Raw genomic sequence first — 18,800 nt, forward strand, 5'->3', positions numbered from 1 at the left:
AGTTAAAGCGGTGTCGAATTGTATTCATTCTATGTGCAAAAACATCCCCGGTTCGTATTTTCACTTAAAAAGCCCAAAAGCACAATTCTATACTATACCTGAGGTTTTTGGTGATACTTACCCACAATCCCCACTATAATGTAACCAAAGAGGAAAACTGCAAAAATAGCACAACAAATGACATCTGTGCAACTCCTGGAGAAAAGGGAAAAAACACAATGAGGCCAACACACCCACATCCACCGTTCACTACACTACGGACCGAACCCCCCAGAACTTACCAGAACTTGGAAAGCTTGCTTTTTTGGCACTATGTTCCCCTTAATTCCCCAGTCAGTATGACTACTGGCTATGCTGGCTGGAGGATTTGGGGAAATGCAGTTAAAAAAGTTTACTCCTATTCTGGAGAGGTTAAATATCTTTCAAGGCTCTGCACTGGGGGGGGGGGGGGGGAATCTCGCCTTTCTCAACATGCACACAGTAAACTCTTTTCACTACTATGGCTGGAGCCTTTGGTGGTGCAGTGGTTAAACCCTTGTGCTGGCAGGACTGCTGACCTGAAGGTTGGGTTGCTGACCTGAAGGTCGCCGGTTCGAATCCAACCCAGGGAGAGTGCAGATGAACTTCCTCTGTCAGCTCCAGCTCCATGCAGGGACATGAGAGAAACCTCCCACAAGGATGGTAAAACATCAAACATCCAGGCGTCCCCTGGGCAACGTCCTTGCAGACAGCCAATTTTCTCACAACAGAAGCAACTTGCAGTTTCTCAAGTCACTCCTGACACACACAAAAACTACTATAGGTGCATCTACACTGTACAATTAATGAAGTTTGGCATCACTTGAACCACCTTAGCTCAGTGAATTGGAATAATGGAGGATATAATGTGTTGTCAAAGGCTTTCATGGCTGGAATCACAGGGTTGTTGTGAGTTTTCTGGGTTGTATGGCCATGTTCCAGAAGCATTTCTCTTAAATTAGGATAGAATGTTTCTGGAACATGGCCATACAGACCAGAAACTCACAACAACCCAATGGAGGATATAATTTTACGAAGCCTCCTCTGACAAAGAGCGCTTAAGTCTCACTAAACTACAATCCCAAGATTACATTGCATTGAGCCTTGGGAGTTAAAGTGGAATGAAACTGCATCAATTCTACAGTGTAGGCATCAAATTACTGCCATTGTTGTAAGCCGCCCTGAGTCCCTTCGGGTGAGAAGGATGGGATATAAATGTTGAAAATAAATAAATAAATAAATAAAGTGAGCAAAATGCCAAAGCTTGTTTCTACAAGGGAGTCCTTAAATCAATCAATCTATCTATCTATCTATCTATCTATCTATCTATCTATCTATCTATCTATCTATCTATCTATCATCTATCATCTATCTGTCAAGTATCCCTTATCTCAAATGCTTGGGGCTAGAAATGTTTTTGAATTTGGTTTTCCTCCAGACTTTTCCTATACGTCCTGGAGATGGGACCAAAGACTTCAAACAAAATTAATTTATGTTTCATAAACACCACATTCCCAAAGCTTGCCCAAAATGTTATATGATATTTTAAACAATTCCATGCATGAAATAAAGTTTGTGTACATGAAACCACCAGAAAGCAAACGTGTCACTATCTCAGCTACCCATATGAACAATTTTGGAGCATTTGGGAATTTCAAATAAAAATGCTCAACCTGTATGAACATAGCATTCCAATTCCCTCCTCATCTTTTTAGTCTGTTTTGGACTAATTCTTTCCCTAGGTATTTTCCTCCTTTCTTAAATCCCACATTTATAATCTGAATCTCCATTCCATTCATCCTTTCATTTCACAAAAGTTTAATTACCTTTTCTGGATGGGACCACGGAAAGAGGGATCATATTTACGCTTCTCCCCTAGTGAGAGAGGCAGAAAAAGAAGAATAAGGTATAGAAAAACATTAGAATTGCTAGATTTCTTCAGTTGAAAGGTTGCATACATATCAACAAACACCAGGATACATGAAATTTGCATGTGCTAAATTTATAAGGATGGATACAAATACCATCTAAATTCAAATAAGAAGTACTGCACATCTCACTAAGGTAAGTTAAGTCAGCTATGTCCATTAGCTAGGGAATAATACTGGATGGGCAAATAAAAATAATTGCTGGATCACCTTTCTTATTTTTTTTTAAAAAAAATACTGCATCGAAAGTTTCCAGAGGCATTAAAAGTTATATATAGTAAAGAAAAGAAGAAGGAAAGAAGAAGAAATTAAGAAGAAAAAGAAGAAATTAAGACTGAAAGGGAGAGTGATACAATCATACCGTGTTTCCTCGAAAATAAGACAGTGTCTTATATTATTTTTTACTCCCAAAGATGCGCTAGGTCTTATTTTCAGGGGATGTCTTATTTTTCCATGAAGAAGAATTCACATTTATTGTTGAACAAAAAAGTGAACATTTATTACATACTGTACAGTAGTTGTCATCACAACTAAACCTGACAAAATGTGACTCCTGTCAAGAATTTCTTGTTACTACCATTATTTCCATGTACAACTGGTATGTACATTTACCAATCCTGCATGCTATTGTGTTTGTTTGGCAGGCGCTGGGCATGCTTCCAAACAAAAGCTTACTAGGTCTTACTTTCGGGGGAGGCCTTATATTTAGCAATTCAGCAAAACCTCTACTAGGTCTTATTTTTTGGGGATGACTTATTTTCAGGGAAACAGGGTAGCAACAACAAATAAAACAATACAGTGACTACTGATTTTCTTTATAGTGATTGGTTGAGGATCGGTACATTTTGTAGGGATACCAAAATGCTCGTTTATGAAGCTATTGCCCTTCCAACCCTGTTACATGCCTGCGAAACGTGAACTGTCTACAGACGTCACACTCAACTCCTGGAATTATTTCATCAGCGTTGCCTCCGAAAAATCCTGCAAATTTCTTGGGAAGACAGGCAGACAAATGCCTGCATGCTGTAAGAAGCAAAGACCACCAGCATTGAAGCGATGCTCCTCCTCCATCAACTCAACTGGACTGGCCACGTTGTCGAAATGCCTGATCACCGCCTCCCAAAGCAGTTACTATACTCTCAACTCAAGAATGGGAAACGGTATGTTGGTGGACAGGAAGAGAGATTTAAAGATGGATATAAAGCTAACCTTAAAAATTGTGGCATAGACATTGAGAAATTGGAAGCCCTGGTCCTTGAGCGCTTTAACTGGAGGTCAGCTGTGACCAGCAGTGTTGTGGAAATTGAAGAGACGTGAATGGAGGGTGAAAGGGAGAAATGTGCCAAGAGGAAGGCCTGTCAAGCCAACCCTGACCAGGACTGCCTTCCACCTGGAAACTGTTGTCCTCACTGCAGAAGAACATGAGGGTCAAGAATAGGGCTCCGCATTCACCTATGTAAGTATCCACCACCAAGACATTACACTTGGAAGACAACGAGGGATTTTTTGTGTGTGTCAGGAACAACCTGAGTTTATTTTTATTTTATTTTATTTACAGCATTTATATTCTACCCTTCTCACCCCGAAGGGGACTCAGGGCGGATCACATTACACATATAGGCAAACATTCAATGCCTTTTAACATAGAACAAAGACAAGACAAACATAGGCTCCGAGCGGGCCTCGAACTCATGACCTCCTGGTCAGAGTGATTCATTGCAGCTGGTTACAGCTGGCTTGCTCTCCAGCCTACGCCACAGCCCGAGTTGCTTCTGGAGTGAGAGAATTGGCCATCCATCTGCAAGACGTTGCCCAGGGGACGCCCAGATGTTTTTGATGTTTTACCATCCTTGTGGGAAGCTTCTCTCATGTCCCCGCATGGAGCTGGAGCTGATAGAGGAAGCTCATCCGTGCTCTCCCCGGGGATTACCTAAGTAAGTAAAGTATCTTAAATCAAACTTCTTAACCCATTTTTCCACTAATTCCACCAGCAATTTTCAAAACCTAAAGTTATCATATTGGGTTGTTTTCTCTGCAAAAAGGCAACCAATGACTCCCAGTCCTTTAAAGTGGTTTTGCTTAGATCAAAGCAAATAATTTGGTCAATTTCTGGTAATGTCAGAAAAGGGAAAAGAATACAAAAATTCAAGGTGTCTCCACATTCACAGCGGATCAGACAGGCTGATTCAGAATAGGTCTTTGTTTGTTTACATGCCAAGTTCTCCAGGTTCGATGACAGTGCTGATACTGGGAAGCCATTAAGTTCAATTACCAGAGATAAGAGATAAGCAAGAGAAAGCGAGAGTCTGAAAAAAACCCATTCAAACAGGACATAGCTGAACTTCAAGGAAACAAATTCACAGAGAAAATACGTCAGCTGTCAGAAGGCAGTAGTGGTCATGGCTTTGGAATGTAGAAGGTCACCAGCAGATTGTGTGCCTTCAAATGACTTGTCTATTAACGGAGAGGTGATAAATTTAATAGGTTTTCTTAGGCAAAGAAGACTCCGGGGTGGTTTTGACAGTTCCTTCCTCTGAACTATAGCCTCTGGCACCTGATATTTGTTGACAGTCTCCCATCTAACTAAGGCTGACTGTGCTTAGCTTCCAAGATCAGACAGCTCTGGGGCCAGAAGGAAATTAGGAAAACTTGTTGCAGGTTCTTGAGAAATAGCTCTAAGGCACAGCAACAAAACAGTGCTGTTTGTCCAAAGGAAAGTGAGCCAGTGTGATGCAGTGGTTGGAGTGTTGGACTAGGGACTTCATCCTATAGGGAGATCAGGAGAAATGTCTTCTTATTGTGGCATTTTGTGTCGCTCCATCTCCATAGGATCCGGATAATTTACTTGCCCCCATCACACATACTTTTTTTCTCCTGTTCCAACCAAAATCATCTTTTTGCTTTGCTATCACTTGGGAGAGGGCAGGCTCTCCCAGTTATTATCCCCTTAAAAAAAAGATAATTTCTCAGTTGTGGAAGTCTTCTATTTCATGACAAAATAAAAACAGTATTTTATTTATTTACAGTAGAGTCTCACTTATCCAAGCTAAACGGGCTGGCAGAAACTTGGATAAGTGAATATCTTGGATAATAAGGAGGGATTAAGGAAAAGCCTATTAAACATCAAATTAGGTTATGATTTTACAAATTAAGCACCAAAACATCATGTTTTACAACATATTTGACAGAAAAAGCAGTTCAATACACATTAATGTTATGTTGTAATTACTGTATTTACAAATTTAGCACCAAAATATCACGATATATTGAAAACATTGACTACAAAAATGGCTTGGATAATCCAGAAACTTGGATAAGCGAGGCTTGGATAAGCGAGACTCTACTGTATATTTATTAACAGTATTTATATTCCGCCCTTCTCACCCCAAAGGGGATTCAGGGCGGATCACATTGTATACATATAAGACAAACATTCAATGCCATATACACATACAACAAAGACAGAGACAGATGCAGAGGCAATTTAACCTTCTCCTGAGGGGATGTTTGATTCCGGCCACAGGGGGAGCATCTGCTTCATCATCTACTGCAAGGGCACTTCCTTATTCCAATGGTGGCGGGATGATTTTTTTTGGAGTCGTAAATTAGTTAAATTAGTCTCCCCACTTTATAAGTGGTACCTTAATTTCCTACTTGATAGATGCAACTATATTTCGGGTTGCTAGGTCAGCAACGAGCAGGGGCTATTTTTTTATTTTTATTTTTAATTGTCAGGTGCTCACCCTGCCACGGGCTGGCCTCAAACTCATGACCTCTTGGCCAGAGTGATTTATTGCAGCTGGCTGCTCACCAGCCTGCGCCACAGCCCACCACAGAATTTACTGCTCTATCTGCTATCCTTAGAGTAATCAAGATAACCATATCTTTGGGGTGCATTTAAAAACAGCCCACAGGAAAACGTCACAAAACAGAAAGAACATGGAAAAAGAAAACAATTCTCATGACACTTCAATTTTACCATTTTAGTCCATCTCTATTCACAGGGAATTATCTGGAGCCAATTCCTAAGTGTCTTCAAAATCCTTGTGTGTCAAAATGAGCTCAAATAGGGAACTCACAGAATGATCTTGCATTGTCTGATGGGTTCTGTAAGGCTCCATGTTATCAATGTCTAAAAACACTTGGAGAGGCACTGTGGGATGAAGCCCTAAGAGTCTCAGGGAAACCAAGGTCCAAATCCTTGGAAATCCTCAGACTTAGTCAAGTCACACCATTGTCACATCATTCCAAGAAGAAGACAATGGTAAACATCCTGTGACTAAGTCACATCACAAAAACCTTAGGATGGAGTCACTATAAGTTGGAAACACAGGTGCATCCACAGTGTAGAATTAATGCAGCTCGGTTCCACTTTAACTGCCATAGCTCAAGGATCTGGAATCCTGGGAGTTGTAGTTTTACAAGGAATTCAGCCTCCTGTGGCAAAAAGGGCTATTTTGCATGGGTCCTCCTGTGTTTCTAACCCCAATGAACACAGAGCATCAACTATACAATGCATCCTATGGCATCTCTTAAATAACCATCTCTTAAATAACTGGCCCTGAAAGATTAACAAGAATAAGCTTCTGCCTTCAGCAAATACAAAGGAAAACTTATACTGTACTAATAATGGAACATCCTGGACCATTTTTGTATTTGGCACAGTTTTAAGAGGCATCACAAAATGATCTTATCCTGATTTCGCTTGACAAAGTGAGGATTTAAATGCCACCGATCTGAAAGCCTGAGTGGTGGGAAAACAGTCAACCGAGGGAAATAACTCTGCCACCTTGCATTTACTTTGTGACCAACATAAACAAGGAAAACCGAGTTCAGGCCAGCAAACTTTGATTCCTTGGCAGGGTTTTAAGTGTGATAAATAAACTCAGTACGGCAAGAGGAATGTCACAGGTGTTGTTTACTTGCTTTCAACGGCAAGCGCATGAAGTCACGGGAAGCAGAAGGGAACAAGCATTCAAGGCTTTCCCTAGAGAGAATCAGCTCACATGTTTCTTGTCTTCTGGGGCTATGGATAGACATAAAACGCCCACATTTCTGGTCTGACCAGTTCACTTGGGGGATGACCGGCAACCAGCGATGCCAGGATGAATAAGTCAATGTGTTCAAGAACATTGGGTGCAAGTCTGAGTGCAACTCGAGGGTGCAAAAAAAAAATCTTCCAGTTAGAGAATAAGAAAGAAAGGGAGGATGAGGTGAACATAAACAGATTTTGCAAATCAAAGCCCCTTTATCAGGGCTTTATTAACTAGCCCTTTGTTAACTAGTCACTCTACCCATGGAAGACAATCATGAGTGATCGCCTATGATGCCTGTGATGGAGATGCGATTTTACATTTCTGTTCCTATTTGGAAAAGGATGTAAGGAGAATAGAAAGTTGCTTTCTCAATCTGTTAAGACAATTAGGAAAAGCACAGTGATTGACCAGCAAAGAGCTTGAAAGAACTACTGATAAGACATTCCTTTGCCATACCTGGTACTGAAAGTCAAGAAAAAAGGAAAGAGAAAAGGAATTAGTCATGCATTGCAAAGAAGCATACATGACTAATTCCATGTTAATTTCCTGTTATCTGAAAATTATTCCTGATGCATATGCACAATAAGGTTGTCCTAAATGATGTCATGCTGTTTTTCATAACCAATTGACTGAGCTTTTATGCAAATACACATGGTTAGACATTCCTGTTCATATCAGAAGCACCTTTGAAACTTTGTTCAAGGACTTCTTTTTCTCCATTCTACAGAATGCTAAAATGAAAGGCTGGCTGATTTCCCATATTTTGAAGCTTTTTTTTAATTCAAAAATTTTCTGTAACACCTGTGTCATATCTCCCATTGCATGATACAATGTTTGGTACCCAATGTTGGAAATTCAAGAGTAAAATGACTGCACTGTCCCAAACAAGAGGATAATTGCACTACACAATTATAGCACTACGATTCCACTTTAAATGCTATGATTCTATCCTATGGATTCTTGGTATTTGCAGTCAGTTGAACCATTCAATCTCTCTGGCTGAGCATTCAAAATGCCCCTCCTTCCATTGCAATCCCATAATGGCCCCAGGATGCAGACATGATGATTAAAATGGAATAATAATACTATAATTGTACAGGACCAACTCCATATCTATGGAAGATACATTCCCAGGTTCTGTGTAGATAAAACTGTTGATACCGGAAAACCCTATTGAACTTTCAGGCCCTAGACCAGTGGTTCTCAACCTGTGGATCCCCGGGTGTTTTGGCCTACAACTCCCCGAAATCCCAGCCAGTTTACCAGCTGTTAGGATTTCTGGGAGTTGAAGGCCAAAATATCTAGAGACCCACAGGTTGAGAACCACTGGTCTAGAATAATATCAAGTTACAAAAAATGCTTAAAGATATATTTTGTCAGATTTGGATACATGAAACCATTTGTCCTGCAGTGTGTAGTGTTAATGGACCCTCCAGACATCAGTTTAAAACACCAGCACCACAAAAACAAGCCATATGACAAAATCACAGTCTGGTCTCGGCATTACCTTGGCTAACTTCCTACGTCATTATTGTGCTGCCTAAAAACTCCTGTTTGGCAACCAGTGTGTTGTGCAGATATTTCCAAAGCTTTTAGGATTATTTATTTATTATGCTAAAAGCTATATAAAAGTTTTGAAAGCCATGGATATTTGTGTTTTGAGAGGAATCGGCAGGGTCCAAAGGCTTTAACCAGTGGTTATGTTTTTACTTAATGCCTAACTGAAATCAACACTGGCATCCATTGGGCTGATTAGGCATCAACCTTCTTTGGCAGAGAAGGAGGAAGACCTTGTAAAACTACAACTCTCAGCATGCCATCACATTGAGCCATGGTAATTAAAGTGGGGTCAAACCATTTTAAAACTACCCTGTAGCTGTACCCTGAGTCTGCCAGTATGAAAAGAAAGTGGCAATTCTTCATTTTTGAAGGGAAAGGAATGCCTGGAATTCGGTTCCTTTGCTTTACATGTAATATAGTCACATTTCCCAGGTCTGTTAAATACCTTTTAAATGACCCCTTTGATGTGGCCTCACTCCTGGACACATTGAAAAAGTTTAAATTCTGCCTAAACTTATCAGGTTGGTGCAGTAATTCTGAAAGCCAGTGTTGGCCATGAATAGCCCTAAGCACATCTCCCCTGGGGAACAGCATTTTATCATTGGGACTTTGTGGCTTTGGGTTTCATCCTTATTGCTGGGTGGGGAGGATATGTCCAAAGGCCATTCCCCTCAATGGATGCCCCAGCTCCACCTTATGCATTTCTACAGTTAAAAAAATGTTTCTTCTCTCAGCAAAAGGATAAGAGGATCCTCTCCACACTGTAAGAGTCTACCGTATACTGTGCAGCTGTGGACAAGTGTACATAGGGACCACCAAACACAGCATTGCCCAGACACAAATCAAGGAACATGAAAGCCACTCCGGACTAATTCAACCAGAGAAGTCAGCCATAGCAGAGCACTTGATGAACCAACCTGGACACAGAATATTATGCCAGATTACACAGAGAAGCTATTGAAATCCACAAGAATGTGGACAATTTGGAAAGGAAGAAACTATGAAAATGAACAAAATCTGGCTACCAGTATTAAAAAAAACACCAGAATCAAGACAGGAAATAAAGAACACCACTCAGAAACAAGGGAACTCTAGACAGCAAACAACCAAGTACCAGTTAAGACCTCCTAAACAAAGGATGCCTTCAGGCAACAACAGCCAGACTACCTCTATGGAAATACCCTCACTGATTGACTTTGCAGTTGCAAGGCCACTCAATGCTATTCAAGCTTGTTACTTGCAACATTTGTTTCAAACAGACTAGGGTTCTTTCTCTCACCCTGAACATTATTATTCATACACTCCACTGGCTTCCCTTCCAACAGACCTCTGAAGATGCTGGCCATGCAGGCGAAACGTCAGGAGAGTATGTTGCTGGAACATGGCCATACAGCCCAAAAAACTCACAGCAACCCAGTGATTCTGCTCATGAAAGTCTTCAACAACACAAAATAGTTTCAGCTGTACATTTTTCCTTTCCTTATTTAGAGGAGTATCTATGTAAGCTGGTTACCTAACAGGAGAGAAATTTTTATGTAATGCAGTTTCAGATTAACTGCATCAGATTGGATTATATGAGTCTATACTGCCATATAATCCAATACAGTTATATGGCAGTGTCAATCCAGCCTAGGAATCTCCAAGTTGTCTGGTACGGTCCTATGGTCACTTTCCAGAAGAAGATGACTAGAGCACTGGTCCTTAAACTGATCCCAAATGGGATTCCCCTTTGCTTAATGTTTGGGATGCAAAGAATTTCACAATGGTAAAAGGTTTCTGAATGCCACCCATTTACACAAATCATATAGCAACAATGCCAAATGTTTACTCTGCAGCAAATGCTTCAGCTGGGCTCAACAAATAAGGAAATTCTGCCTGTTTAGCAAGCCTTGCAAATACTCATTTATATCAGTAAAGGTTTGATTTGCAGACCTATTTTATATAACTCTATACCTGGGGTCACGTAACAATTTCTCAGGCAGAAAGGAGTGGAAAATGTTTAAGAGGCCCCGCACTAGAGGACCTATATATTCTTAGAGTGGTGTTTTCTCAAGTTAAAGAGAGAACATTTTAAATCAAGTTCACAGAAGTGAAAAATGTAAACAGGGAGAAGTGATTGTATTGAAGAACAGACAAGCTAAGTCAATCTGTACGCAAGGACAACTCTCCTCTGAATAAATCTTGCTGAGAGAACCCTATGACAAGATTGCCAAAAATCAGAGCTGCCTTCAAGGTGTAACAAAAAATATTAAAACTGAACTGTCATTGTAGGTAAACATTAAAGAGCACCAAACACTATGTAAAAATATTACAATTGGCCCATTCTCCATCCATAGATTGAACCGTAAGGCCGATGTGACATCTTTCCCTTGGGCAGTGGTTCTCAACCTGTGGGTCCCCAGAAGTTTTGGCCTTCAACTCCCAGAGATCCTAACAGCTGGTAAACTGGCTGAGATTTCTGGGAGTTGGAGGCCAAAACACCTGGGGACCCACAGATTGAGAACCACTGCCTTAGGAGTATATAATTTTTAGTATTTTTGAGCTATTTTTGGTTGAATCCATGGATATAGAACTGGTGGACAAGGAGGGCCAATGCTGCAAGTGGTGTTCTTCTATTTAAAGACATGCAGAGCAAAAGGTTTTGTTTCCTTCTGACTATCCAATAAAATAAGCCTTGCTGTGTCCTTGACTGCTTTACAGATTTTCAGAAAAGGTTTCTTCCCCCTTGGTTTTTTTCCCAACATTTCCTTGTTCTGACGCAGGAGAAAAATAAGTAAATATCCGCCTTCATTTCTTTTTCTCTTTGACTTTCTTGGGCTGTGCCCTTCTGATAAAACATACCAACCTAGGCAATTCCTCCGCCCTTTCAGTCATCACATTTATTACAGAAGTCCATTTGTCTAAGCCCATTTGTATCATCTCTGCCCATGAATTAGCATGTGGAAAATTTTATACTGATCTATATTGTTGGTACTATTATCTGTTTTTGATAGAAGGCCCTGGTGGCATAATGGATTAAACCCTTGTGCTGGTAGGACTGCTGACCGACAAGTTGGCACTTTGAATCTGGGGAAAGTGGGTGAGCTCCCTCTGTCAGCTCCAGCTCCCCATGTGAGGACATGAGAGAAGCCTCCAACAAGAATGGTAAAACATCAAACACCCGGGCATCCCCTGGGCAACATCCTTGCAGACAGCCAATTCTCTCACACCAGAAGTAACTTGTAGTTTCTCAAGTCACTCCTGAAATTAAAAAGTCTGTTTCTGATCATAATGCAACTTCGCCTCTTCCTCAACAATACAGCTGCCATGGCTCAATTGGCAAGCCTGCTATGGCAGTTTATAGGGAATAAACACATGAGCCCATCTTTATGCAGAGAACAGAGCAGCGTCTGTATAGTCCAGACCTCTAAGGAACTGGATCTTTTCAAATCTTCGAAGCTAAGCAGGATCAACCTTGGTTAGTAATTGGATGGGAGATCACCAATGAGTCCCAGGTGCCGTAGACTATATTTCAGAGGAAGAAATTGTCAAAACTACCTCTGTGTATTCCTTGCCAATGAAAACCTTGTAAAAACGCATGGGGACGGGCAACATATGTCAATAGGGAGCTTGAAAGGCACATGGATCAAGGAATGCATCTTCTTACAAGCATTGTATGTGTTTGTGTATTGACACATACAATGCTTGTAAGAAGACGTATTCCTCGATCCATGCTGTTCTAGTATATGTCTGAGATGTTATCCTCTAAAGCAGGCATGAGCAAACCAGTAGGCTGTTAGGAATTGTGGGAGTTGAAGTCCAAAACACCTGGAGGGCCAAAGTTTGCCCATGCCTGCTCCAAAGCCACTGAAGCCTGCATCATTTAAGTATCTAAAGAGCCTATAGGCTTAACTTCTTAGAACATAGGATTCAAGAAACAGGCACTACATTCAGGATGTAGTGCCTGGAGGCCCAGAGGCAAGTAGAGTCATAGAGTTGGACCCAAAGAGCCATCCACTCCAATCCAAATCTGCCATGCAGGAACACACAATCCAAGCACTCCCAACAGATGGCCATACAGCCTCTGGTTAACTCCACTCCCACCCCAAGAAGGAAACTCCGCCACATGTCCCGCAGCACATTTTGCTGGAAATCAGCATTTATCACCTAGACATCCCCCCTAATGTTTCCCTGCAGTTGAACCCATTGCTCTGTGTCTCCAGAGCAGCATAAGACAAGCCTACTCCATCTTCAGTAGTACAAATACAGCTTCTCAATTTCAGGAGACATTCTTGGATAATCCTCTGTCTTTGCACTATTTTGACTGCTTTTCATATAAGAGATGTCTACCATACACAGCAAAAAAGGAAAAGTATGGTATATAATATAATATAAGGTAAGTTGTGTTATTATCACAAACTTCTATTGTAATGTAGTCCCTTATATGTTACAATTATAACATCAACTTATATTTAAAACACTGTATTGGTGAGTAACTGATTCTTTAAACCATCTCGGGTCTGGATTGGGTTTAAATTGACAGTAAACCCATTCCTGTTGTTTGTCTAAACTTAGTTATGGTATCTATTTAAAGAAAGTATAATCCAGTATTGGTACCCTGTATATATAGTATCCAGGTGGATTTACTCAACCATCAATCTGTATATATGCAACATAATTGTAAAGAGTAATTATAACATTACATCGGGTTTGAATTCGGTTTAGGCTAATTCAGTCTCTAGTCTTAAATCCAGTTCTAGCTAATGTAGTTTCTGGTTCTCAATACAGTCCTATCATTGTCTTGATAATATTCTCAAGATCTGTTGTAGTGATGTTCAAGGTGAAATAGATACCATAACTAAGTTTGAGATTATCATTTAGACAAACAACAGGAATGGGTTTACTCTCAATGACCTGGTTAATTTAAACCCAATCAGGACCCGAGATGGTTTAAAGAATCAGTTACTCACCAATACAGTGTTTTAAATATAAGTTGATGTTATAATTGTAACATATAAGGGACTACATTACAATAGAAGTGTGTGATAATAACACAACTTACCTTGTATTATATTATATACCATACTTTTCCTTTTTTGCTGCTTTCATATAAGAGACCCCAAGGGCCAGCCAATCAACCCCATTCTGCCATGCAGGAAGACACAATCCAAGCATTCCCAACAGATGGCCATCTAATCTCTGCTTAAATACTGCCAGAGAAGGAGACTCCACCACCCTGCAAGGCAGCATATTCCACTATCCAAGTTTTTCCTAATGTTTATATGAGAAGTGGCTTAAAGAGCTGGTTGAGAAGAAGGTTGAAGAGAAGAGAAAGATGAGAAGGTTGAGAGGAAACATGATCATCATGTTTAAATATCTGAAAGAATGTCACACTGAAAAGTTTGCAGGTCTGTTTTCTGCTGCCTTGGAAACCAGGACTCAATGAAGCAATGAGTTCAAATTTCAGGAAAGGATAGTCCACGTGAACATTAGGAAAAAAATTCCTGACCATAACAAGAGCTGTTCAGCAGTGGAACTCTTTGCCTTGGAGTGTGGTAGAAGCTCCTTCCTTGGAGGCTTTCAAACAGAGGCTGGATGGCCATCTGTTGGAGATGGTTGATTGTGCTTTTCCTGTATGGCAGGACTAGGTAGTCCAACTCTACTATTCTATTATTCTAGTCTATGATTCTTTTTTACTGCCATTTGACTCCACTGCTCCATTGTGTCCTAATTTCCAGAGCAGCAGAGAACAAGCTTGCCCGCTCCTTAATGTGACATGCTTTGAAAATTCTCCAGATTTTTCTCTTCCTCTCCTTTTCTGCTCATCTTAATTTCACTGCTGCAAAATGAGTTCAAAGTGCCAAAGTTCAAAGTATTTTGAGGTGAATAATCTCAGCCAAAGAGAGGAGACACCATGGGGGGAAATCTTACCATTCCCAGTAATGTTTAAAAAGATAAAGGTTTTCCCTTGACATTAAGTCCAGTCGTGTCCGACTTTGGGGTTTGGTGCTCATCTCTATTACTAAGCCAAAGAGCCGGCGTTGTCTGTAGACACCTCCAAAGTCATGTGGCCAGCATGATTTCATGGAGCACCGTTACCTTCCTGCCAAAGCAGTACCTATTGATCTACTCACATTTGTATGTTTTCGAACTGCTAGGTTGGCAGAAGCTGGAGCTAACGGTGGGAGCTCACCTTGCTCCCCAGATTCGAACTGCCGACCTTTCGGTCAGCAAGTTCAGCAGCTCAGCAGTTTAACCTGCAGTGACACTGGGGGCTCCATCCTTCCCAGTAGGCTTAAATAAAAGCAAACTGCTATTGCTTCTCCTGCAAGAAGGGAATACCCTTTTCTATCTTAACCACCCTCAGGTGTTGCTTGACCACCTTTCATCTGCTTTTTCATACAGGAAATGTTGCAGGGTATGTTCAACCGACATCTTATTTGCAAGGGCAGACTGCCACTTTGTCTGTAAGGGCAGGACAGAAAATAAAGTGGTGCCCATTTTCTCTCTCTCCTAAGCCAGAATTGGCTATACTCGCCCTCCCTGGATTCTAACTCAATATGTTTCTTTCAAATGTTCTCTTACAGCTTGAGCATGGGTCTTTTAAATGCTAATTCTAACATTTAAAATTCCTGGAACTTACCCTCTCCCTAGCCAGCATGAATTCTGCCAGCTATCATTAAAAATTAACTTTTCCCAGTGTTGCAGAACTATGATTCCGTCATATCCCTGGGAACTAGTTTGGTGTGCCACTTGGCTCTATACAGAGAAGCACACACTGGAAACAGGTCTCTACCCCAAAAAGAATTCAAGACTAGACTCAGCCACAGGAAGCATGGTATACGAACCTGTCATATCTTGGACTACAATGCCCATCCTCCTGGGCACACAGAGGACTGGGCAAATTGGAATGCGCTGAACACAATGCAGAGCGAACCTTAAGAAATGGGGCCACAAAGTGGAGTCCACAACACGTGAATGTGGAAGATCAAACCTACCTATTACAATGCAGCCTGATCCCTGCCAAATGCACAGTGGAGGACCTTCTTATAGCAACATCAGAGGCACTACAAGTTGCCAGCTACTGGGCAAAAGACATTTAGTATAATGCCAAGTTTTTAACTTTGTGTTTTTAAATACATTAGAACTGTACCCTAAGTTCGCTTCTGAAACGATAAATAAATAAATCAGTCTAGCTCAGTGTGATGGGAATTCACAGCAATGAGAGCGTGCCAGCTTGCTTGCAACCTTTGCTGGGGTAAGCGCCCTGAACCACACACTTGGCTTTTTCTCCAGAACTCAGATCTCAAGACACCTACTGAAAACTGTGACGTTAAATCAATTATTGACCAAGGTTGTTAATCTTGTTAATCCATCTAACATGTTTGTTCACTTTCTCTCTCTTTGTATGTGTTTGTGTCTTCTGGTTTTCTCATTCCAAAATGCTCATAGGGAAGGAAGTCAGAGATCTGGAGGTTCTCAACAACATTTTCCTTGCAACTCCTAATGTTTGATGGCAAAAGGTTATGAACAAACTGCACGCTATGTTTGTAGCATTGAAATAGGGAATGTTTCCTGCGCTTAGAAACCAAGGCCCCATCCAAGAAAGTGAAAAAGATGGTAAAGGTAAAGGTTTTCCCCTGACGTTAAGTCCAGTCGTGACCGACTCTGGGGGTTAGTGCTCATCTCCATTTCTAAGCCAAAGAGCCGGCGTTATCCGTAGACACCTCCATGGTCATGTGGCTGGCATGACTGCATGGAGCACCGTTACCTTCCCGCCGGAGCGATACCTATTGATCTACTCACATTTGCATGTTTTCAAACTGCTAGGTTGGCAGGAGCTGGGGCTAACAACGGGCGCTCCTCCCGCTCCCGTGATTTGAACCTGGGACCTTTTGGTTCACAAGTTCAGCAGTTCAGTGCTTTAACACACTGTGCCACCAGCACACATCACCATCTAAAGCATAGCTTTGAAATAACATTATTTTTCCTCCCCTTAAAGCACATGTGGCGATCTCAAGGTCCATGGACTGAATGCAGATGCTAGACTACCCTGTTTCCCCGAAAATACGACATCCCCGGAAAGTAAGACCTAGTAGAGATTTTGCTGAATTGCTAAATATAAGGCCTCCCCCGAAAGTAAGACCTAGAAAAGTTTTTTGTTTGGAAGTATGCCCGCCAAACAGAACACCAGAGCATGCAGGATCAGTAAATGTAAGTACCATAGATTGTTGTACATGGAAATAGTGGTAGTAACAAGAAATTCTGAATAGGATTCAGTTTGTCTGGTTATGCTGGTTTATGATGACAACTACTGTAGAGTATATAATAAATGTTCAATTTTTTTGTTCAACAATATACGTGAATTCTTCTTCATGGAAAAATAAGGCATCCCCTGAAAATGAGACCTAGCACATATTTGGGAGCAAAAATTAATATAAGACACTGTCATGCCATCATCACCTGGTATGTAACAAATTACGCTATGTAACACCATTTTTATTCCTGGGTTATAAATGTCATTTCCCAATTGGTTCTGTCATTAAAATATGGAAAAGGTTTATTAAACTGCAAAAAACTTTGTTTTGGCAAGACAGCCTGCATCCCATTTTGCTATAGCTTTTCAACAAATATCTCATAGAGTCTCAACCAATTCAACCTAGTTTGTGGCAGCCACCAAAACGAAGTTTCTGGAGTATAACAACTACGGTACTTCCAAAGTAAGTATCACACAATTAAACAGGAAATAACACTTTCAAACCAGGAACAGAAAAAATTCAAATTTTGTTATATAGTGTTATAGATGGCCCTCTGTATCCACAAATTCTCCATCCATCAATTTGGGGGTCCTTTGAAGGCAACCATATGGCTGATGTGGCCCTCAATGATACCCCTACCTTAAAAAATTTAAAATTGCTTCAAGGGAATAAAATATGCTTTGTCCATTCTGCTTAAAAGTAACTTATTATATTTAAAGTTGACAATTATATAGAAATGTTTGCTCTAGGAATCTCTAGAGCATGCATGGGCAAACTTTGGCCCTCCAGGTGTTTTGGACCCCCCACGGTTCCTAACAGCCTACTGGCTATTAGGAATTGTGGGAGTCCAAAACATCTGGAGGGTCAAAGTTTGCCCATGCGGCTCTAGATCCTCTAGTGTAGTCGTTCTCAACCCTCTTAATGCCGCAACCCGTTAATACAGTTCTTCATGTTGTGGTGACCCCCCACCATAAAAATTATTTTCGTTGCTACTTCATGACTGTAATTTTGCTACAGTTATGAATCGAAATGTAAAAATCTGATATGCAGGATATTTTTTCATTCACTGGACCAAATTTGGCACAAATACCGGATATGTCCAAATTTAAATACTGGTGGGGTGGGGTAGGGATTGATTTTGTCATTTGGAAGTTGTGGTTGTAGGGATTTATAGTTAACCTACAACAAAGAGTATTCTGAACTCCACCAACGATGGAATTGAACCAAACTTGGCACACAGAACTCCCATGACCAAAAATACTGGAAGGGTTTGGTGGGCACTGACCTTGAGTTTTGGAGGTGTAGTTCACCGACATGCAGAGAGCACTGTGGACTCAAACAATGATGGATCTGGACCAAACTTGGCACAAATATTCAATATGGCCAAATGTAAACACTGGTGGAGTTTGGGGCAAATAGACCTTGACAGTTGGGAGTTGTAATTGCTGGGGTTTATACTTCACCTACAATCAAAGAGCCCCTTGAACCCCACCAATGATAGAATTGGGCCAAACTTCCCACACAGAACTCCCATGACTGACAGAAAATACTGGAAAGGTTTGGTGGGCACTGACCTTGAGTTTGGAGTTGTAGTTCACCTACATCAGAGAGCACTGTGGACTTAAACAATGATGGATCTGGACCAAACTTGGTACAAATACTCAATATGCCCACATTTGAACACTGGTGGAGTTTGGGGAAAATACACCTTGAAGGGAAGGACAGGTAGAGAGATCTTCGGCCTTCTCTGACAAAGGGGTTCCTAATACCATCAGAAATATGTGTTTTCTCTTGGCCTTTGGCAACCCCTCTGATACCCACCTTGCAACCCCCCCCCCCCCCGCCAGGTGTCCCGGCCCCCAGTTTGAGAAACATTACTCTAGTGCCATTTAAGATTGACCTCTAGCTGAAACTGACCACATAGTCACTCTGGATGACCTATAGACCTGTAGAGAAAACCTGTTAATCAAATTGACAGTTAAATGGTGTCACACTGGATTAAATTTACAGTGTGGGTGCAC

General features: G+C 41.0%; 1 protein-coding gene across 1 annotated transcript in view; it reads right to left on the reverse strand.

Annotated features, from left to right (window-relative positions):
- The window catches only part of slc44a4 (solute carrier family 44 member 4), a 62,317-nt gene that overhangs the window by 38,988 nt on the left and 4,529 nt on the right, over nucleotides 1-18,800 (reverse strand). Inside the window, exons 2-3 of the mRNA XM_062973594.1 lie at nucleotides 1,845-1,893; nucleotides 122-195 (exon numbers count right to left, since the gene is read on the reverse strand). Coding sequence (XP_062829664.1) covers nucleotides 122-195; nucleotides 1,845-1,893 — 123 coding nt within the window. The remainder of the gene's footprint in view (nucleotides 1-121; nucleotides 196-1,844; nucleotides 1,894-18,800) is intronic.

This window comes from Anolis carolinensis, chromosome 2 (assembly GCF_035594765.1).
Source record: "Anolis carolinensis isolate JA03-04 chromosome 2, rAnoCar3.1.pri, whole genome shotgun sequence".
In the NCBI taxonomy this organism is placed as follows: Eukaryota; Metazoa; Chordata; class Lepidosauria; order Squamata; family Dactyloidae; genus Anolis; species Anolis carolinensis.